Source organism: Gastrolobium bilobum, unplaced genomic scaffold, assembly GCF_033153095.1.
Source record: "Gastrolobium bilobum isolate Gb01-03AN ecotype WA unplaced genomic scaffold, APGP_CSIRO_Gbil_v1 utg18356, whole genome shotgun sequence".
NCBI lineage: Eukaryota > Viridiplantae > Streptophyta > Magnoliopsida > Fabales > Fabaceae > Gastrolobium > Gastrolobium bilobum.
The window spans coordinates 1,049-24,403 of record NW_026896303.1 but is presented as its reverse complement, the minus strand read 5'-3'; the positions used below and the strand labels follow the sequence as shown (position 1 = coordinate 24,403).

The 23,355-nt window shown below is 33.9% G+C and overlaps 3 protein-coding genes across 4 annotated transcripts; all 3 read left to right on the top strand.

Moving 5' to 3' along the window:
- The first annotated feature begins 252 nt into the window (after window positions 1-252).
- On the top strand, window positions 253-7,839 carry LOC133298781 (peroxisomal membrane protein PEX14). 2 transcript variants are annotated; one of them, XM_061498121.1, is made up of 13 exons: window positions 253-398; window positions 513-621; window positions 1,459-1,703; window positions 1,856-1,895; window positions 1,991-2,193; window positions 3,086-3,275; window positions 3,411-3,500; window positions 3,995-4,032; window positions 4,172-4,214; window positions 4,296-4,363; window positions 5,943-5,987; window positions 6,229-6,297; window positions 7,067-7,839. In XM_061498121.1, exons 2-13 carry the CDS (start codon window positions 558-560, stop codon window positions 7,547-7,549), a joined length of 1,578 nt encoding a protein of 525 aa, XP_061354105.1. In that variant the 5' UTR covers window positions 253-398; window positions 513-557; the 3' UTR covers window positions 7,550-7,839. The 2 variants fall into 2 exon arrangements, with proteins under 2 accessions (XP_061354105.1, XP_061354106.1); XM_061498122.1 differs by lacking the exon at window positions 6,229-6,297.
- Window positions 7,840-13,787: 5,948 nt separating this feature from the next.
- On the top strand, window positions 13,788-19,481 carry LOC133298776 (1-deoxy-D-xylulose 5-phosphate reductoisomerase, chloroplastic). The gene is made up of 12 exons (XM_061498111.1): window positions 13,788-14,046; window positions 14,405-14,583; window positions 14,823-14,909; window positions 15,292-15,417; window positions 15,505-15,567; window positions 16,034-16,183; window positions 16,372-16,439; window positions 16,744-16,855; window positions 16,971-17,075; window positions 17,435-17,556; window positions 18,173-18,319; window positions 19,155-19,481. The coding sequence occupies exons 1-12, from the start codon at window positions 13,956-13,958 to the stop codon at window positions 19,321-19,323; spliced, it is 1,419 nt and encodes a 472-aa protein (XP_061354095.1). The 5' UTR covers window positions 13,788-13,955; the 3' UTR covers window positions 19,324-19,481.
- Window positions 19,482-19,903: 422 nt separating this feature from the next.
- LOC133298786 (uncharacterized) lies at window positions 19,904-22,676 on the top strand (the record flags this gene model as incomplete). Its single annotated transcript, XM_061498128.1, has 4 exons — window positions 19,904-20,851; window positions 21,190-21,614; window positions 21,665-21,872; window positions 22,149-22,676. Coding segments are annotated over exons 1-4 (2,109 nt in total), but the record flags the coding sequence as incomplete, so codon positions are not given.
- Window positions 22,677-23,355: the final 679 nt, after the last annotated feature.

Here is a 23,355-nt window from a genome sequence, read left to right as displayed (position 1 = left end):
ACCTCTTAACAGCTTGAACTATATATAAAGTCCGTGTGGTTTAATTTTTTTGTAAAATCAATTTTAAAAAGAAAATGATTTTATTCATTCATAAAATTACCTTTTTTTTATATTTTTCTTAAAAACAATTCTAATAATTTTGAAAACCCAATAAAATTACCCAATACACTTACAGTGACACTGCAATCCCATTTTACACAAACCCAATATAAAAATTTGACTAACGTTCATCCTTTTGGCGTGTTCCGTAGCCCAACCAACGACAGCAGCAAGAGGATATGATATGATATGATATGACGATATGCTTGCGAAAGGAGAAGTGCAAATAAAACTCTAATTTCGTTTTCTTCAGCAAATCCATTCACTCAATTCACTTCATCTTCATCTTCATCTTCACTGTAATCTCATCCCTGTTTTCTCCTCCTTCTGACTTTAGCTACCTTAATCACTTCTTTTTCTTCACTCTAATTCTAATATTATAATTTTTTTTTTTTTTTGGTTCTCTTCTACAGGAATTATAACCTCGGATTTGAGTGGCAGATGCGCATGATAAAAACATGGCCACTCAATCGGCACCTCCTCCCACTCCCACCGCTACCGACGAAAACCTTCGCAACCAAGGTTCTGATCTCTTTTCTCTCCTTTTCCCTCTGCTGCTAACTTTTATTCATTTCAGCTTTCTTATTATCGATTACTGTAGGATCCGTAATTGCTTCCCTAGTCAAATCGGAGAATTTTTCTGATTCTACTTTTCACTTTGAATAACGTCTTTTTTGCTTTGTTATATTCCTGTTGTGAGTCACATACGTAATTTGATAGCATAGTATATACTGTCAATTAAAATATTTATTGTTATCATTTTTTTTTTCTTTGAACTCTTCTTATCCCTGATAGCATTCACATGACTAACTGATAATCTTGCACATAGAGAATTTTTCTCTTTTGGAGGGGTAATCTTTTGCTTGATTTGAGCACAATTTCATTTTTTTTATTCTATTCTATGATACAAAATTATTGTACACGATTACCTCTATACACTTGTTTTCTTGTCACTCTCCCGCACAATTCTCATACACTACATGGAAAAGGGAAACAGTGAGACAGGGAAAATACACAGAAAATGTATACAAACGAGACATTGAATAATTATAATACAAAACCTTGACATAGCAATTCAATATATAAAACTATAACATACTGATTCCCTTAACTTTGAGTGCAGTAGTAGTAATTTTTAACTTAACCAAGAAAACACATAATAATACATTATATTTTTCAACAGATTCCTTATTTTTCTTATACCAAAGTTTTTGCTGCCTTCATCATTTTATTGAACTGTTTGCCATTGAATGTCTCCATGCCAAATTGGATTTGCTAGCATATTGTTTGAGTAAGTTGTAAGCTGTATTGTTTTGGAATGATAAAATTGATTTGTTAATTCTCTTTTTTGAGGTTTAGGTGCTGAAACTGTGCAACCAACAAATGTAGATCAGCAAAATACCAGAGAGGAGCCTGTTAAAGAGAGTTCAACTACATCAGTCTTTGTGAACTCACAACCGTTGCGGGAAGAACAAGTTCAGAATGCTGTAAAATTTCTATCACACCCAAAAGTTAGAGGTTCACCTGTCATCTACAGGCGATCATTTCTGGAGAAGAAGGGCCTTACGAAGGAGGAGATTGATGAAGCCTTCCGGCTTGTACCAGTAAGCTAGTTTTTTTTTTTTTTTTTTGTTAAATTATTTTATCAGTCACTCAATTTTCTAGACTTCTTTTCACAGCCAACCAATTGATTATCAGCTAATCATATTCCTGTATGTTCATCTGTTTTAATTCTTACCTTTGGTTCAAATCACAGGATTCAGCTCCAACTGTGCAGACATCTGGTGTACAGCAAGGTGAAATGTCTAATATTGAAGTTACAGTATGGTGTTCTTTGTTTTCCTTACTGCTTCAGTTACATTTTGAACATGGCTTATTGTAATTCTGACAGATGGACAATTGAAATCATCATCAAACATTCAGCAACAAGCCCAACTAGCCCAACAACAAACTCTGCAGCCGGGTTTACCTGCTTCTACTGGTGTTAATACTTCATCAGGAACCTTATCACGCTCCCGATTTCACTGGTCCCATGCCGCTATTGCAGTTGGATTACTGGCTGCTTCAGGTGCTGGAACAGTTATAATAATTAAGGTATTATCACCAACTGTTATTCATTATGCCATCTAAATTGGTATCTTAATAGTTGAAAAGGTGACCAAACTGCAATTCAAATGTTGAATCAATAAGCTAATTTTTGAATTGTGAATTGGGATCCAATCATAGATGCAAAGATACAATGAAAAATAGCTTGAAATATATCATATAAATGATGTAAAATGCTTAATTCAATAATTTTAAATTAGGAATTGACAAAACAACTTGACCTAACTCTTACACGGAATAAAATAATAAGCCATAACTGACTCAAATAAAATGATTGCGTGAAGCCTATATTCAGAAGAACCAAAATAGAGCACTAATATAACCAAATAAGGTGCATATAGAGTGAGCTAGTGACTGTGTGAAGCCTTTGTTTCAAAAGAATGAAAAAGTGCAATAGAATGGTAAAATATGATGTATAGAGTGTGTGAGTATCTATGTGAATCCCTTGTCTCGGAAGAATGAAAACAGAGCAATGGGATAATCAAATAAGGTGCATTTAGTAGCGCTTTTGTACTTTATTTTCATTTAACAGTTTAAGCTTGTCTGCCTTTTTGATTTCTTTTATGAGAATTGGCGAAAACAAAGAAAAATAATAATAATAAAAATAGTAAATAAAATATTAATGAGTCATTGAATCGTGTAATTTGTATCGGTGATACGGAATCACATGATTCAAAGCCATTTCTGATTAATCTCATGATACAAAGGGCTGGCTTGCCGAATTGTGATATTTGAATGGCAAATCGGAAGATTTTTACAACTATGCTGTGCTATGTACAGTTTGTTATTGACATTTTATCATTTCTTGTGTTTAATATATTGCCACGTGCACAAGTTTGTTTGATCCTCACTGAACTTTTGAAGCATGCTCCATTTTTAGAATTCCATTCTTCCTCGGTTAAAATCTTGGATACGCAAGGTCGTCTTAGATGAAGAAGGTGAACAATTCATGAAATCTGACAAAAAACCGACAGTGGTGGAAGAAGCTGCACAAGCTGCAAAATCAGCTGCAGCTGCAGCTGCAGATGTGGCAAGAGCAAGCCAAGAAATGCTGGCTTCAAAAGGTGAAGGTAGGTTTAATAGAACTTCAATTTGCATGTTATAAAATGTCTTTGATATGTTTTAATGTTCCTACTCTCCCTAGATGGCTTTTATTTATTGGAAATGGCTGTAGTTATTGCTGCATCTGGTTTTATACATTGCAGAGAGGAGATACTTTGTGGAAGTTGTGAGCCTTTTAGAAAAGCAAGTACAAGAAATGAAGTTAATGACAAATGCAATAAGAAGATTGGAAGGTAATTGAGATTGCCATTTAATCTATTGGGGTGAGATGAGAAGTTTCAAATGTTTTGAATAGTTTATATACAGTTTGAATTATGATTTGCCAATAGTTCCTGTATATTTAACAAGAATGCATTTAGTTGTGTAATTGGGGAACTTGTGAATTTATAACCCCTTCAGAATGCATCAAGGCATATGATATGGATGTTTTGGCTCATGGTGACCAGGAGCCTTGACAAATTTTATGTGCATTTTAACTATTCTCGCTGGATTCCTAGCTTCATGAATCATGACTTTGTCAGGAAGCTCTATTATTCCATTGAATTCAACTTTCATGCAAGCATTTTAGGCTACCTGATAACTTTCAGTGGCTTATCATGTCAGAAATTCCAGCACATTTATGCTGGAGGTTTTTACCAGTTACTTAGAATATTGAAGTTCTTGTTGAATATCTGTTTCTGCCAAATTATTGGACAATATAAACCTTCTAATGGAGTCTCTGGTTCAGGGCAAGAAGATCTCCGAGTCAGTCAAACAAGTTCAAAGGTCAGATATAAATAGATTTAGATGGGGACCATCTCAGGATCTTTAATGAAATTTTCACACACCTTTTCTTATCCTCATTTGAGTTGTCTAAAATAAGTTTTTGACTTTTGTCAACTGTAATTTTTTTAAATATATGCAGCAACTGATTGTGAATGGCAAGGCAGACTATGACTCACGTTCAGGTTGTTATATTGGTAACTAAATCTTAATTGATTTTATCTTATCTTCTGAATTATTACCTTTAATTAGAATGTCATGTGCAGTGAGATCTTTATCCCCACCTGCATCTGTTGAACCAGCAAGTGCTCCTCATCCAAAGTCGTATATGGAGGTAGCAAATTTCTTGCTTTTATAATTATCTTTTTTTGTACACCCTCCCTCCCTACATTGCCTTTTATTTATGGGTCATATCTGAATGTTTGTAATTTTCAGTCATGCCTTGAAGGTCACTTTTACAATAATCAAAATATAACATTTATGCATTGAATACTTTTGGATATGGGCTTTAGCTATGGATTATAACTTTTCTATTATGGCCAATGTTCCTTTGAGTTGTGCTTCTGAAAATGCCCAAGTCAGCACAGCTAATTTGGGTATTCATGATTGAGATTTTCACTAGGAAGATGAAATTGTGATTATAGTCTATTATACTGTTTTTTGGTTTGTCAGTCCTTGTTATTACAATCTTGAGTGTCAGTTGCATAGTTGATGCCTAATTTACTCTATTTTCTTTGCGTACTAGTTAAGTAAAGTATTTAAGAATCAACAGTATTTGCTTCCAATGAGATTCTCCTTTTTTTTAATTAAGATATAGTTTCAGTTATGTGATCCTTCATGAGAATTAGTTCCTGCAATAAGGCCCTGCAACACACAAGTTTTTCGAGAAGCCTCGAACTTAGTATTTCCTTGCTGTCTATAAACTACTCTGCCAGCTAGCCAAAAACATTTTGGGCCTTCAAGTATATGGGATCTGAAATTACCAATTGTTTAAAAGTTAATTCTATTGGTAATGTAATAAATTTACCTGTAGATTTGAACCTGCTCTACCCTGTAGCTCAAATTAGAGAAGTCAATTTTTTGTCAATGCCCATTAAGCAGAAAACTGATACGCCCTAGCCCCAGTTAATGGCTAGGAGGAAGAGAAGTGGACTGCATTAAAATGGGCTGATTGAGCAGACTGGTTGCATGTGTTGTAAAAGAGGAATAGGTTGGAATTGGAAGGACTGTCACTGCCCTCACAGCAGAGGAAAAGATGAAGTTTGTTAACAGTCAGGACAGCTGCCGTGATGGCATTGGAGAGGGAAATGTGAATGGGAGTGTGATAAAAAATTAGGCTAGAATTGAGAGCTTTTTTTGAGGTGTGGGATGGGTGGGGGATTCTCATTCTCTGTGCTTCACCGGACCCCATTGTTATCTTTGTTTTCTTTTTCTGCATTTTTCTTGTGAATTCTGTGTCTGCAGAGGTCTATCTATGAGTAAAGGAGGTAGTCTCCGATATACCTATAATTTCCAGTTCCTATCTCAAACACTTCCTAAGGGCTTGCATGGTGGATCTGCATGCTGCAAACATCGAGTAGATACAGTTTTAGCAATGGTACCACAACAGGTTGAACTGGCCAATTCAGTCTGAATGATGTGTCTTTTTTGTGGAATCTTTCTGCCTCTAGTAAACGCATCCAGTTTTGAGAGGACATTCTCTCAAAATTTTGCAAAGATTTAAAAGTTCTCTCATATTCAGCAGCTCATGTAGTACATGAATGAAAGTGTTCACTACCTCAGTTTTGACAACTATGTAGTAGTATTTAATAATTGTTTATATTTTCTTCATATTTGATGAAATAGGTAGAGTGTTATTTATCTTCCTTAATAATTACATGATTTTGTTTGACTTTTACAATTATTTTTTGCAGATAATGGCCATGGTCCAAAGAGGGGAGAAGCCTTCTAACATTAGAGTAAACCTTCATACTTTTTAATATGGATAAATATAGTTGCTTGCTAAAATCATACTCCTCATTTATGCACCATTGAAATAAGGTTATTGAAAGTAATTAAAGTTTTTCATGGGAGGAGAGGTCTTCCTGTGGAGTAAAAGATTATGGTGTGCAAATAATATTACTCTTCTATATTGGGTTTACCAATTTTATTTGACCACTGTTACTTTTATAAAATGCTTTATGCTGGGTTTTAATGCAGGATATCAATGATTTAGCCCCGAACCCTAGTCAACAACCATCAAATCCTCGCTTAGTGCCTAGACCCAAGGTTTATTACAATGTGCTTTGCATTTCCTAAATGTTTTAGGTTTAAGTTTTTGATTTGACAAGTCTCAATTTTTTTAAATTTAGTTTGGTTCATCTTGGAGTATTTTCTGTCAATAAACTCATCTGCAGCATGATGGTTTATAGATTTTTGTAGTCTGATTACTGACCATATTTGTGAATATGACGTGTCCTGCAATTGTATCGTCAAGGAAAAGATAGTTGATCTAGTGATAAATTTAATTTCTAGATTGTGTTTTGCTAGCATAATATTTAAACTTACAGAAGCTTTAAATTCTATGGCAACTTTATAATTAGCTACTGCTTGAAAACGTCAAATTACTGGGATAGATCTAAATTGGACCTTATTTTCTTTAGAAATGAACACAAGTGTGGGGGACTATATGATTTTTATACTGGGCCATTACATCTGATATTAAAGTTTATTTAAGCTAAGATAGGAAAAAAGATTTGCAGACTGTGGAAAAATTAACAACTTTTATGTTACATTTGTTAGGATACGTAGCTAAATAGGAGGTTATCTTGTTTTTAATCCGAGAGATATAATTTGAATTGTGTTATATTGTGGCTTCTAATTAACCCCTTAGAATGATACAAACATTAAATGTGTATGTGTGTGTGTGTAATTTATGCATAAGCCCTTAGAATGATACAAACATTAAACAGTCATTTATGCATAATTCCTAATATTCATTTCTCAGTGGTATTGTTTCATATGAATCTGATTGTTTGCTTCAATTTCTCCTGGGTAGCCTTGGGAGGTTAGTCAGGTGCAAAACACGTCTACCCAATTCCTTCAGTCTCAAGTAAATGGTGAAGACTTGAATATCAAGGTCCAAGATACCATTCAATTAAATGGGGACGACCCAGTGCCCTTGTGGCAGAAGAAAAATGTCAGAATCAGAGAGATTGATAATGAAAATGAGTATAATGGAGCACCTCATGGGGCTGCATCCAGTCAGCAGCCAATCCAACGGTTGTGGGTTCCTCCACAACCTCCCCCCATAGTGATGCCGGAGGCTGCAGAAGCAATCAGACGCCCAAAGGCGGCAGTTCAAAAGGAAGAGACATCAGATAATCAGCCAGTAGCTCATTCTTCAGACATTTCTGATGAGGTACATAGGATCCCGAAACAATCGGAATCTGAAGGTGCAGTAGAGGGCATTGGTGTCAGCTCAATTCTCAGCTCTGGTGAGATACAAGAAGACTATGAAGTCAGGTATGAAGAGAAATGAAGGTGAATCATGATCCATCATGAAAAACAAGAAGTCGGAAATAGAACCTGAGGTAGTCCCAAATTTTAGATAAGCTGGAGACCATCTTGTTTCGTGATCGTATTCTGTACTTGTGAAGCGGACACCAATACAAGATGCAAATGGTCGTGTCTTTTTATGAAAGAATATTGCATAAATATGAATGCACTATTCTATGTTTTATTATATGTTACAATTTATAGTTTGAGTGCACAAAACCGATATGGAATTCGATAATATTATCATGTATTCTTATATTTAAAATACCTAAAAACGATTTATTCTTCTGCGTTGTTGCAAAGAAAATCAATGACAAATTAATGGTAATGCAAAGGAAAAATCTGACCGATGTTTTAGCGAGAAAAGAAAAAGTTTCGTCCGCGTAGGATCTCAAAAGGTCTCCTCTGTCTTATAGAGAATTTCATTTCAAAGAACTGCATTTTTTATGAAAATTTGTGACTTGTGGGCTTGTGGCATATCAATATTCAAGCTGTACCGTAAATCTATTCTACCCGTATTAGACCTGATAGTATAAGCTTATACTATACATTATGACATATTCAGTTGTTTGGTGTGACCATCGTATAGTATAAGCTTATACAGCAGGATCCCTTTATACATCAAAATGATGTATAACTTAATCAAGTTTAAGCGGGTAGGATTAGGCCTGATAATGGGTTAATGTATTAATGTTGTTTAAAAGTACAATTTCCAAGAACTAATATATCATTTCAATATTAATATATTAAAATAATTTTTTTAATATATTAATTTTTAAAATATTAGAGGGTATTAACTTATACAATACCATACCAAATGCAGGATAGTATTACAATTTAATCAAATCTTATACAATCAGGTCTTATATTATCAGGCGGCATGTGCGAAACAATCCTTAGCGTCGCTAAACTTGCTGCTTTTGTATATTATGTGAATGTGCTTTATAATTGTACTCCACGCGTCCACGAAGAACATGGATTTTTTAATTTATTTTTAGTCATTTGTTTCAGGTAGCTCGTTTGCATCATATCTGGTTTTACTCTTTTAGATTCTTGGAGATCTAATTTTCTTTTTTTAATTGGATATTTGTATCCATTCAAAGAACTTTAAAGATGTTTTACATAACAATATTATCAGTTCAGTTATTCAGGTATTGTGTCATATATGAACCTTGAGCGATGACATGGCCTTTTGGGCTATATCCGTGTCTAATTTGAAAACAGTAAATCAGTAATCTCCTTTTCTCAATTTCCCGCCTACTTATTTGGAGAAAATTCAATCTCGATTTAATTATTAAAATACTAAACTAAGACCCAACTAGGTTGGCAAAAGTGAGTTGCCAACTCGACCCGATCTAACTTGGAAAAAACGAACCAATCTGCGGGTCAAACGGTTCAATTTGCGGGTTGAAATATCTTACCCACTTGGTAGCAAGTGGTTCTAATTGTTTCTCGATGTTGGTGCAAATTTGTTGTGAAGAAAATTCGAAATTAGAATATTTTATTTCTACTTCTCATTCTATAACCCTTTTCTATTTTGCTTTTTTTATAAACTATTATGTAAGACAATTGTATTGTTTAAGTTGATGGAAGTCACACAACTAGTGCATTAATACTACAGGTTCATTTAAATAGGATGAAAACGAGACAACCCGCAAGCCATTTTTTAGCCAACCAGCGAGTCAATTTTTGAGTCAACTCGCAAGCCAACCTTAATCCGGCTCAGGTTGAGTTGGATTTTTTAGCTCAATTTTTTTTTTCGAACCAACCCTAGCCCAACTCGTTTTTTTCGAATTGCACGTGAATTGGATCGGGTTGGTCCATTTTGCCAACCCTAAACCCAACATATTGTAATAGTTTCAATGCTCAGAATAATTTTATTTTAAAAAAACGAATATTGGAAAGAGAAAGCTTCACATGGGTACGAACGAAAAAAAAACTTCACATCGATATACCTTGTCCATTTGGATTAATATGTGAAATTTGTTGCTCAAAATTCATAGATCTATCTAATACAATTGAAATTTTAGTATTTTTTTTATTTAAACTAGGCTTGATTAGACTTGAATTAAGAAAATAGATGGAGATATTTCGAAAGAGAATTTTCACTTCAAACCTTAAATATTGTTAGTATATTATAAATTGTTTTTATATCCTTTGTTTTGGTTGAAATTTTTACATCATGATATGAACTGTAGTACTTCATACTTTAGATTACTTTACACCGACAAAAATGACTATAACCTAAGTGATTGAACCGTACATGACCTTATCGCTCAACCACCATTTAATAAACACTGAATCGTGTCCTATTAAAAAAGTCTACAGTTCATCAAGAAATCCAGTAGCCCAAGTAATAGCACTATAGCAACAGTAGCCTTTATGTTTGACGCTTCAGTTTTAAAAAATGTGCAATTCATTGTTAAGTTTAATTCCTCCTTCGATTATACAGATTAATATTTTTATGTTATAAGATATAATTTTATCACTTATATATATAAAAAAAAAATATGTGGAACCAATATGATATCATATACTATATATATATATATATATATATATAAATCCTATATTTTTATGTGTATAATAAGAAATAAAATTATTTTAATAATTATAACATTTGATAATTTTGACCGGTTGCAGGCAATTGACAACGTGGGACACAATCTGGTCCATTCTATCACGAACAAGATAAAAATCAAAAGATTTTTTTTTTTTTAAAAAAAAAAAACAACACATGAGAGGCGGGTTTGTTTGCATTCATCAAAGGTTTGTTTGCATTCATCAAATTCCAAGTTAGGAAGATTAAGCATCTTATTGATTCTTAATTGAATAGATCCCATTCTTAATCTATTTAAATTTCTAAATAAATATACCTTTACTTGTTTATTTTAAAGACAAATTAATATTACGCCTTAACCAATCAATTAATTTCTTACTCACTTTAAAGTGTGTTGAATAGCAAAACCCACTATGGGAAGATAATGCATTTTTATGTGTTGGGTACAGTAAGATTTAGACAGATTTTATTATTTTAATCCAATACGTGTGCTCCTCCTGATGTGATTCACGATTGTCTCGTTTCGTTAGAAAAACATGGAACATGTGGAAAAGCACTAGACGAGTGCATATGATCATATCTCAATCGACCTCAAATATTCAGTGTTTGAACTTTCAACCCCATTTTTATCTTTCGATTAGGTTTGAGCTTTAATTAAGATTGACTTGCTAAGCTTGAGTTCCATTTCGAGCTCAACCTGATTTATAATTTTGTAAAATTTAAAATTCTAAAGCATTTGACTAAAATTAATTTTAATTAATAGAATAAGTTTATTGCATAAGATTTTTTAATATGAGTTTATCTATATTAAATAAAAGTGTATTTATTTTAAATTTAATATGAAATATATTATATCTTTACTTATTAAAATTTTAAGAATAATAGTATATTATTCATTTATTTTAAGAAATTCCTTTAAAAAACTTTGTTCGAGTTTATTATGATTAAACTAATAATTAATAATTGAATAATTTCAGGAGAAATGTTATACTTACAATCTTTTTTATTTACAACCATATTTTAACAGTTGATTTTCGTTAATCAACAGTTATCATTTATTGCGAATTAATAATTTTAATTTGCAAAAATAATAACAGTTGATTGACGAAAATCAACAGTTAAAATATAGTTATAAATAAAAATAAGTTGGAAGTATAACCTTCCTCAAATTTCAGATATAAAAAATAAAAGAATTTAAACGTGTTGGAGGACAAACGGTATAATTATGCGGCGGTTGAGATTTATTTAATATTTCTCTAGATTTTAAAATGTCATTGTTTTTAAAGTTATGGCTAGCTCAATTGGCAAAGCTTAGAGTGACCTGGTTGCATGATCCGGAGTTCGATTCTTGGCTCAAGCAATTCTAAATTTTTTTGGGATCAATAGAGAAATACTCATTTTTTATGGGGGGGATTTGTCTCGTTTTTACTCAGAGGTATTCTATATTCTCCAGGTTTTATCAAAAATAAATAAATAAATAATTATTTTATACCAAACAATTTTTAAATGTTTATTACTCATAAATTACAATTAATAAGTTTTAAATGATTTGTAATAAATATACATACGGCTCTTTTTTTAAGTAAATTTATACGGCTCTTTTTTGAACTCACGCGGTTGGTACTTGAAAGTTGAACCAAAGCCATGAAGTGAAGCACGTGTTTTTGTCAGCCTCCCTGTATAATAATTCCAGGCCTGGCTTTAAATTATTGCGGATAAGTTCTTATTGAATGCGTGAGAAATTATAATATTAATTAAGAATTATTATGGAAATATATTTTAATAATTTTATAATTTATAATATATGTATATGTGTTCTTTTTAATTAATATCTATAATTTCATTTTTCAAATAATGTTTTGTACTTACGTATGAATTTTTAAATATAAAAACTAATTTATTACTTTATTTTTTAAATAATTTAATAAGTAAAAAAATATTTATTAAATATGAAAAATTAGATAATAATTAGTCATGGTTATTATGATTAGGAGTGTTCATCAACCAATTCAAATCGATTTAAGCTGCGGTGACCGAAACAAAAACCGATAATCGTATTAATCAAAAATATAAAAATTGAAAACCGAAAAAAAATCTCGAAAATTTTAATTGAATTGGAATGGTTCTCGATTTAATTAGTGAAAATCAATTCAATACATCTCTATCCAATATATTAATTTCCCTCTACATTAATGCCTAATTGTTTCTGACTTTTATGTTTTTTTTTTTCATAATATGAATTAAATGATTTAACTGTTATTTTTTAAATATTGCATTTCGGCTACTATATTAGTTTCTCCATGTCATTAATGCCTTTTTGTTTAACTTTTTAAGTTTTAAGAAAGAAAGAAATATAACTTCATTTTACACCAAATGTTCTTTTATTAATACAATATAGTAAGCTTATGTTATTATCTATTATTATGATTTCAATTTTTGGATAGGATACTATAAAAGTATGAAATTTTTGCTACATAAATATAGCATTTGAATTGAGTTAAGGATTTGTTTTTATTTAGTTTTATTATTTTTACGTGGATGTGATACTACAATAAAACTTATGTGCCAAAATATGAAATAAAAAATTATTTTAAGATCTCTCTGTATTTGTAATTGAGATTAATTTTCCTTACTTTGTTATTGTCTAATTTTTCTTCTTATAGAATATATGATAGATTCTTGAAACCGAGTTTACCCAGTTTCAACTTTTTGTTGTACTATATTGAAAATTAGATTATCATTTGCCGATACTTTTTTGATTGCACAATAATCATCATACAAACTTTAAGAAGTAATACATACAAAATATATGTTATTTGCACCATAATCATCATATAAATTTTAAGCTTTTCAAAAAATAAAAAATGTTTCCAATCCAAACCGAAAAAAATTGGATTGGATCAGATCAGATCGAATTTGAAAAAAAATTCAAACTGAAAGGATTGGGTCATATATTTTTGCATACAAAACCAATCCAATCCAGACCCGCAAACACCCCTAAATACGATAATTTGGTAACGAGTGCCAAGTGGACATGATTAAAACAAAATAAATATCAAATAAAAAATATGGAAAATATTACTTTTCTTTTACATAAATAACTTCTCTCCTATTCTCTCACTTCGATTTTCGCACCTCACCTTTTTTTTTTCTTGTAATGGTTGGACCCATCTATTTTCACTCTACAACATAAGATAATTATCTTATGTAAAAGGAGAATAATAAAACTCAAAAAATATCTTAGAAACCTAAAAGTTATTTAATTTTTTTAATTAATTGAAGATATTAAATAAATAGTGCTAAATAATTCTTAATCATTATTTTTACTAGTTAATAACACCCTTTAATAACTCACAAATAAATTATTATATTGTAAGAAAACTCTTTTAGAAAATAGAAATTTCAATACCAAAATCACTCTCTGTGTAATTGTCAGGTACTTAAACTCTGATTGGATATAACTCAACCATCCAGTTAACCTTAACAGGACAAAACCAGAATATAGGAGTTGAAAAACAGTGCTGATTCCACACTTTGCACAATCGTCCTATCTTTATTTCGTCTTTATTCTATGCTCTTTTGTTAATCATTAAATTTCAAATTACCCACTTTCCATTTCCTTTTCCTCTTTCACATATAATACTAATAATACTAATAAAAAATAAAAAAAATTGCATCTGTCAGAAAGACAAAAACCACATCCATTGCTGGCTATTAAACATAGTCATTTCCGGCACCAGATACTCTCTTTCTACGTATGCCATTCTTCTTGTACGATACTACACACTCTTAGGTTGTTTCTTCTTCAAACTGAAATTGGATTCTTGTGATGGCTCTCAATTTGACTTCTCCAGCTGAAGTCAAGTCCATTTTTTTAACTGATTCCTTCAAGTCTAACTGCCTCACAGCAAAATTCCCAGGTTCTTTATTCTCTTCATCTATCCTATGCTTCCTTCCTCGTGTCTTCTGGGAAAATTCAAAAGTAAACAACTTTATAGAGAACCCTCCATTTCCTTGTGTTGAATTATGTTTTCTTTGGTTTTATTTTTCCTGAAATTATGCTCCTTTTTTTTCCCCTCTCTCTCCCCGTTTAGTGGGTTCATGCCTATGCTGATAAGAATATCCTATTATTAGTTATGCATAAACAATTGTTGTGTACTATTTTGATGGGGTACAGTGTTATATGCTATGATGTTTTGTATTGTTTTGTTAAACACGATATTATTGGCAATTACATAGAAAGTAGTAGGTTTACTTTCATAATCATTTGATTCTCAGGTAGTATTGCTTTGAAAAGAAAAGACCATGGAGCAACATCTGGAAGACGAGTTTATTGCTCAGTGCAGGCAATACCTCCAGCTTGGCCAGGACGAGCGGTTCTAGAAACAGGTAGCAAGACTTGGGAGGGACCAAAACCTATCTCTATTGTGGGATCTACTGGTTCAATTGGAACTCAGGTATCAGTGGAAATGGAATCTCCCTCTAACATGACAAGCTGTGGTGTAATAATATATTGGAATGACTAATAATCTAAAGCAGATGATGGCTGGAATTGCAAGATGCTGTTTGCTTGCAAACATTTGTTGGAAATAATTTGTGTTTTTAGTGCTTCAGTCTTGTTTTTTACTCCTTGTGGATGTAGCATGACTTGCCTTTGTCTCTTTTTCTTTGATTTGATGCACCTTTTCCCCTGTAGACACTGGACATTGTGGCGGAGAATCCAGATAAGTTTAAAGTTGTGGCACTTGCAGCTGGTTCAAATATTACTCTTCTTGCTGATCAGGTTAATACTTCTCTCGGAGCATGTAATTGAACTTTGGATTGATTTGTCTCTCTATCTGTGACCAACATTAAGTCTGAAATTTTTGTAACCTAGGTGGATTTACTTGATCAAATGACTGCCATGGCTAATTTGCTATTGTAATCATTGTTACGTTATTTGTGATGAAAATGGTTTTCCTGGTTCTGTTTTCAAAAAACTCGAGCCTAGTAGGCATTTTGTTCTTAAGCATTTATGGTGGGTTTCATTATTTTCTCTTAAATTTTCTTGGTGAGAAATCATAAAAGACTAAAAAGTTTTCAAACTAAATTAATTCGTACGGTCATATTTTCAATATACCAACCCCCAAAAAAGATTAATATCTTTTAATTTTTATCTTGCACAGGTAAAAAGGTTTAAGCCTCAACTTGTTGCTGTTAGAAATGAGTCCCTAATTGCTGAACTAGAAGAGGCTTTGGATGATGTTGAACAAAAACCTGAGATCATCCCTGGAGAGCAGGGAGTAATTGAGGTGGACATCTGGTTTGTTCATATTATGCAAATTTGGCTTAGAGAGCCAATATTTTTTTCTCTTAAGTTATAGCTTATATATTCTCAGGTTGCTCGTCACCCGGAAGCAGTCACTGTAGTCACGGGAATAGTAGGTTGTGCAGGACTCAAGGTAACCTCCTTTCCTTGTTTTTGGCCTTTATTGGTAACCAATCTATTTCGGATACTACGTAATGAGGTCTTCTGTGCATGCATCTACATATCTTTTAATATTAACCTTCATTGATCACATCTGACAATTTGGAGAATATCTTCTTCTTCTTTTTTTCGAAGAGGGGGGGATGGGGTAGAAGGATATCATTAGTTCATAGTGAGATATCAACAACAACAACCTACCAAGCGTTATCCCACTAGGTGGAAAATAGTTAGGCATGCTTATTAATTTTATATCAGAACATTGATTGTTTGAAAGGGGAATGATCCATTAAACCTCGAAGTAATGGATGGCATTCTATATGTTAACTAAATTTGTAGCAAGATTAATCAGAGAGAATAGACCCTAAACTAAAGATGGTATTGGTTACAATTTATCAGACAACAGATTTAGAAAGTTGAAATTCCTTTCATTATTTTATTAGCCAACAGTTGCTGCAATAGAAGCAGGGAAAGACATAGCTTTGGCCAACAAAGAGACACTGATTGCTGGAGGTCCTTTTGTTCTTCCTCTTGCTAAGAAGCATAACATAAAAATACTTCCTGCTGATTCAGAACATTCTGCCATTTTTCAGGTAAGAAAGCACATAATCTACTAAAATTTATGTGTGTGCCAAAAGATCATTAGACTCTAGATTAGCCCATGTCATTTATTACTCATATTATGCTATGGTCTGTGCATCTTTTATATTGAACTCGAGCAGTTATTTTATCATCCTGCTCCGCTTGTTACTGCAAAAACTTAAAGGATTCTTTGCTTCAGTGTATCCAGGGGTTGTCAGAGGGTGCACTTAGGCGAATTATTTTAACTGCATCTGGAGGTGCTTTCAGGTGTGTAAAATAAACCTAACATGTCTGCCCTTTTCTGTTTTGCATGTTCAGTTGCTCCGTGTTTTCTTTCTATGTTGGAACTTGGAAACATTTATTTTTTCTGAAATGGAAGGAAACTGGAGGGGAATATGTAGCACTCTAAACTTTCTAATGTATGTCTGAATTTCTGGATACTGTCAGCCTGTCATACCATGATGTAGATGACTTGAATCAATATTCTTTGATCATGGAGAACCTTGAATCGTTCCTCTCTTAGTTCTGTTTTCAGGCTTTATATAATCAACCTGACTTGTATTATCCCCAGGGATTGGCCTGTTGATAAACTGAAAGATGTTAAAGTTGCTGATGCATTAAAACATCCCAACTGGAATATGGGAAAAAAGATAACTGTGGACTCTGCTACCCTTTTCAATAAGGTTTGTTTCTTTCTGATGCCAATATATTGGATGAGAAAAGTCTTCGTATGAATCTGTATAATTATGTGATCTGAATTTCCTAGCTATAAGTTAAATTTCTTCTACTTATTTGCAGGGTCTAGAAGTAATTGAAGCACATTACTTGTTTGGAGCTGACTATGATAATATTGAGATTGTCATTCATCCACAATCAATCATACATTCAATGGTTGAAACACAGGTTTAACCCTTATACTATGTTGTGTTGGCTTCCGCTTTGTAATATCCATATATTCAGATACATACAGTTGATGAACAATAGCACATACAAGTTCCCAGCCCTTGGCTAAATTAGCAAAGGGGTGGAGTGAGCTTGTGTAATATTAATATGGAAAAAAGAATAGAGATGAAAGGAGATTAAGATCATTGTTGAGATATATAGTCCCACATTGGTTGTATGTGCAACTAATGTGGAGTTTATAAGGTCTTGGGCACTCCCACCCTTTGAGTTAGCTTTTGGGGTGGTGTATCCCAAGGTTCTTTACAATCATTAAATATTGTTTAATCTTTATCTATTACTAAATTATTTCTTAATTCCAGGATTCATCTGTTCTGGCACAGTTGGGGTGGCCTGATATGCGTTTGCCAATCCTCTATACGTTATCATGGCCTGACAGAATTTATTGTTCTGAAGTCACTTGGCCTCGACTTGATCTTTGCAAGTACTATTTTTTCCCCCTGCAACTTACACATTTCAACTCCATCAAATTGTCTTTAGTCCGTACTGAACAAATAGAAAATCCACCTTACATAGAGTTTTGTAAATTTCAAAGCCTTTTATTGTTAAATGGAATTTTATAAAGTCCAATTTGAATTATCAATGGTTCTTATAATGAATGATCAGATAATTTAATTTTTCTTTTCCATTTTGGCTCGGAGTATATTTCATTCTTCATGTATTGCCATGGAATGTAAAAATGAAGGATTGGAGTTTCAGGACAATGTGATAACTTATTTCATTTTTCTTTTTTTCCCCCCTTTTCTCTGCCGTTTCCAATTGTATCAAGTCGAGTAGTTTCATGCAAGCATGTTTAGTCCTGTAAATACTGTGAAGGAATACTAAGTTTGTGCATTATAGCTTTCACATGGGTTAATTCTCAAGCAGCATCTAGAGAAAGGCATAAACTATGATCCTATAATTACCATTCCACTATATGTGTCCATTACTATCATGAAATTTAACTATGTAAGATGAATCATTTAATTAAATTGAAATTGGCATAGAATATTTGTTCTTACTTTGTTTGACAGAGCCATATTTGAAATGTGATTATGCAGGCTTGGTTCACTAACATTTAATGCTCCTGATAATGTTAAGTATCCATCCATGAATCTTGCCTATGCTGCTGGCCGTGCTGGAGGCACCATGACAGGAGTTCTTAGTGCAGCAAATGAGAAAGCTGTAGAAATGTTTATTGATGAAAAGTAAGAATTTTTTATTACTTTCCTCATTACAATTTTTGCACTAAGAATTTTGTTATATACTTATTTTTACATAGAATTCTTTACCTTAAGAGATTTTTCTTATGTGATGCGGATGCGGGTGACAAAGGTGGGGATTGAGGAAATGAGTCTGTAGTTGCATCTAAGGCTCACATCATGCTTATCACCTTGGAGGGATGCCGCATAACTGAAATCTGACCATTTGGATAGTCATGCAAATTGCCACTGTTTGATGGCAACGAAAATAATATATGATGAGCTAACAAGCTGCACAAATTGGTTGTCCTAAAGGAACTTAAGAAGACTAATAAGTTGTGCATTCTAAAAATACTGCAGTTACAAACAACCTTCAAAAAATATTTTTACTTCCATCCCAACATCATCTCAAGATGAATCACCCATACAAATACATGCACTAAGTTTTATTTGAAAACTCAAAATACTGACTCGTTTTCAGGTTTGTCAGAAGATATCACTTGGCTCTTGTGGAAACTTGCATTCATGAAGCATTGGAATTCCTTATATTGAAAGTTAAAATAATAAAGTGATTTGTTTGTTGGTTAAAAGCCTTTCGTGTATGTAATTTATGTTTGTATTTGGACGGGGCATAGCATTTTTTTGAGGTCTTCAACCCTTGATTATGTGGCCATATTACTTTGATTATTTAGCTGTATTTTTCATGTGGTTCATGTGTTATAATTTAAGTGGGTGTAGCACCAAGTTCTTCAATAGTTATCTTTTTTGTAGAAATTTCAGCAATAGTTATCTTTTTTGCAAATGTGAATTCTCCTCTAAATGGTTGTTTTTCTGTTTCCAGGATTGGCTATTTGGATATTTTCAAGGTTGTGGAGCTAACATGTGAGAAGCATCAAAATGAATTGATATCCTCGCCTTCCCTTGAGGAAATTATTCACTATGACCTGTGGGCACGAAAATATGCTGCTAATTTGCAAAGCTCTTCGAGCTTTACTCCTGTCCCTGCATAGACACTTCTATAAGACCTGGGGGATGTGGCTGATTCCTGCAAACTGCTACCATAATTCACCATAATGTCTGTGGGTATTGAATAATTGTATACAATGTAGAATGATGCATTCCCCAATAATGAAAAATGAAAAAATATTTTTTAATGGAATTTGAAGATTTTAACACATTTTAATTATATACATATATTATCTCATCTCATCTCAATTCTTTTTGTTTGTTTCTATTTTCGTGGCATTCCTCAGTCACACTTGAGAGATAGAAACTAACAAGACAAAAAATATATACATCTGTTTTTGTTGCCACAAATACATTCCTCACTTTTGTCTGCCACTGCCATATAACTAATAAGAGAAGAATGAGAAAAGTGTGTATCATTTTAAAAGGATGTAAAATTGTGTTATTTTAAGTGAGAGAAAGAGATAGATAAAAGAGGAGATGGAGTGGACAAAAAAATATAAAAAGAGAGAGAAAGGTGATCATGGGAAGAATCCTGGCAAATCAAGTGAAGAACTTGACATTCTTCAAAGAAGTAATAAGAGGAATAAAGGTGAAGGAGATCAGTTTTCAAATGATGTATCTATGATACCTAGACATGAAGGTTGGATGGAAGATGAGAATGGCCAACGTTCAACCTGGAGGGAAATTCTGATGCGTCATAATGGAGAAGATGATGAATGGGAAGGAGAGGCGTCTGCCGAGGAAGACTTAGATGGGGAGGAACCTGCTGAGGAGGAGGATGTCAACCATGGAGGAATTAAGATGTGGGAGGAAGATGATGGGCGTACTTATTTTAGTTGCACCAAAAGAGCAAGGAAGAGAATGAGGAAACCTTGGGAGAAAGCTCTGATTGTTAAACTCCTTGGGAAGAAAATTGGGGTGGAGTTTATGAAGAAAAAAATAAATGTCTTATGGGCTAGAAAAGGCAAAATCAATGTCACTGATATTGGTAATGACTTTTTCGTAGTCCAGTTTAGTGAGAAGGATGATCTCAATTTTGCGTTGAACGGTGGTCCATGGATTGTTTTGGGTCATTATTTATCGTTGAGGAAGTGGGAACCAACTTTCAGACCTAATAGTGCTGGAATTGCTAAGATTGCTGCTTGGATTCGTCTACCGGATATTCCCATTGAATTCTATGATGAAGCTTTTTTTAGAAGGATTGGAAACTGGTTAGGCAAGATGATCAAGGTAGACAGCAATACAAATGCTCATGTAAGAGGACGGTTTGCAAGAATATGTGTGGAACTGGACCTATCTCAGCCATTAAAGGGTGATTATGTGCTGGAAGGATTTACCAAACAAATTGAGTATGAAGGATTAGGGCTCATTTGTTTTGGTTGTGGGAAATATGGACATAGCACCGAGAATTGTTCAGCTGCTCCAAAGCAACGCAGTTCATCCGATATTCATAATGACGATCAAATTCATCAAGAGGAACCTGGCAACTCAGAATTCCATCGAAGTAAAGGATTGGGACCTTGGATGGTTGTTAATCGTCAACGCAGGAGCCGGCAACCTCCTCAGACGGCCGGTGCAGTCCAGCCAGGCGCTGGTTCAAAAACGTTACAAAGGAATAATGATAAGGGAGTTATGACCAGCGATAATCATGGAGATAATCATGGTGATAAGAGAGTTATGACCAGCGATAATCATGGTAATCATGGTAATAAGGGAGTTATGACCAGCGATAATCATGGTAATCATGGTAATAAGGGAGTTATGACCAGCGATAATCATGGAGATAATCATGGTGATAAGGAGGAAATTACGCAATCACGGTTTGCAATCTTAACAGCTGGACCTATTAATGAGGAGGATCATAATCAAATAATTAATTCTGTTACTCCTCATATGGGGCCCCTCAGTTTGAAATTCCTCAGAAAATATGGACTAAATCCAAAAAGTCCAAAGATACCCCTAGGACTAAATCAACGGTTCCTACTATGCATGCGGCTCATTCTTCAAGCACGGGTAAGAGGTGTCCAGTCCAGAGTGAAAATCGTGAAGATCATACTCCCGTTCCACCATCTCCATCAATTGCTACTCCCATGGCGGTTAGTCCTATGCAAGCAAATCAACATGATCAGGAAAATGGGATGAAAGCAGATAGCACTTTGAACCAGAATCAAGAGCAGTTATATGACACATTTCATAAAACTGGTCCTGATATATCAGTTGACAACAGCAGCGACATCCAAAATCCTGAAACCTCAACCATCTCTACGTGCATGGAGGTGGACAGAGTTCACCAGGAAGATATTTCAAGAATGAAGGATGCAAGAACCTTGGAGTCTTGCGTTCAACATAGTTTTTAATGAATTTATTCTTCTGGAACTGTAGGGGAGCAGTGAAACCCCAGTTTCAAAATTCGCTTTTTCTGTTTACTAGGAAATATAAGCCTAGTATTGTAGTGATTCTAGAACCTCGGTGTAGTGGTCAAAAAGCTTCTGACATTATCCGAAAATCTGGGTTTAAGCATGCTTTTGTTCAAGAGGCAGAAGGTTACTCAGGGGGTATTTGGATCCTCTGGAATGATGAGACTGGTCTCGTTGAAATTATTAATCACACAAAACAGTTTGTTCATTTTAAAGTTCAGAATTTTCATGTTCCTTCCTTTTCTTGCACGGCAGTTTATGCGAGTCCTAGGGAAGAAAATAGAAAGGAGCTATGGGATGATCTGCTAAACATTAGTCTCCATTGTAATGGGCCGTGGTTGGTGGCTGGGGATTTTAATGAAATAGCAAATCGGGATGAGAAGAAAGGTGGCTGTAGAGTTAACTTAAACAGATGTTCCAATTTTGCAAATGTTCTTCATAATTGCAAGCTGCTGGATCTTGGAGGATCAGGTCCTTGGTTTACATGGAAGGGTCCGAAGTTTCTTCATCTTGATCGTGTTTTTAAGAGGCTGGACCGAGCCTGTGCTAATGCAAGTTGGAAGACTACCTTTACTGATGCTGGCGTTAAGGTACTTCCACGGATTTATTCTGATCATAGTCCCATTTTGGTCTACTTGTCTAACTTGGACACAGGTTGGAAAAATCGTCCCTTTCGCTTTGAGATTGCTTGGATGGAGCATTATAACTTTACTCAGTTTCTGGCTAGGAGCTGGAATGTTGTGAAAGACACTAGAACGAATCTGCATGATCTGACTCCAAATTTAAAAAGATGGAACAAGATAGTCTTTGGCAACATTTTCAATAGGAAGACTAACCTATTGCATAGTATTGCAGAAATTCAGAATCATGTTGATTATCATACCAACTTATCTCTCCAATCTAGAGAAAAGGAGGTTAGGAAGGACCTTGATGCGGTTCTCATACAAGAAGAGATCTTATGGTTTCAAAAAGCCAGGGTGAAATGGATAAATGATGGGGATAGAAACACCAAATTCTATCACATTAAAACAGCTACTCGAAGAAGTTCGAATAGGATTCTTGAGTTAAAAAATTCTGATGGGATTTGGGTGAAGGAAGCTAGACAACTTCATCAATTGGTAACAGATTTCTATAGCAACTTGTTTAGTGAGGAAGTCCTTAATCGTGATTGGGTGAAATCAAAGACTACTTGGCCCCTTCTGCACGATGATCTGCTATCTAATTTGACTCGTAATCTTTCGGATGACGAAATTTCAAAAGCTGTTTTTAGTATCAATGGGTCAAAAGCTCCAGGGGAAGATGGTTTTCCAGCTGCCTTTTTTCATAAGAATTGGAGTCTTATTAAGACTAATGTTATTAAGGATGTTAACATGATGTTTCAGAATCCCAATCTGATTCACCTTGTGAACTCGACTCTTCTGGTCCTCATTCCAAAAGTAAAGAGACCTGAAAGTGCTAAGCAGCTCAGACCAATCTCTTTGTGCAATGTCATTTATAAAATCCTCAGTAAAATTCTGGTTAACAGAATGAAGCCCCTAATGGAAGAGATGGTGTCTCCCTTCCAAGCTAGTTTTGTTCCTAAACGACATATCCAGGACAACATCATCATCACCCAAGAGCTGATCCATTCAATGCGTAGAATGAGAGGAAGAAAGT

Bases quoted from the DNA above. Each gene is read 5' to 3' on its own strand.
- LOC133298781 (XM_061498121.1), top strand. From the start codon at position 558: ATGGCCACTCAATCGGCACCTCCTCCCACTCCCACCGCTACCGACGAA. The intron at 3,501-3,994 runs GTAATTGAGATT...TCTCTGGTTCAG, and splicing joins TGCAATAAGAAGATTGGAAG to GGCAAGAAGATCTCCGAGTC. The intron at 4,215-4,295 runs GTTGTTATATTG...TGTCATGTGCAG, and splicing joins AGACTATGACTCACGTTCAG to TGAGATCTTTATCCCCACCT.
- LOC133298776 (XM_061498111.1), top strand. From the start codon at position 13,956: ATGGCTCTCAATTTGACTTCTCCAGCTGAAGTCAAGTCCATTTTTTTA. The intron at 14,047-14,404 runs GTTCTTTATTCT...TTTGATTCTCAG, and splicing joins CCTCACAGCAAAATTCCCAG to GTAGTATTGCTTTGAAAAGA. The intron at 17,557-18,172 runs GTACTATTTTTT...GTGATTATGCAG, and splicing joins CCTCGACTTGATCTTTGCAA to GCTTGGTTCACTAACATTTA.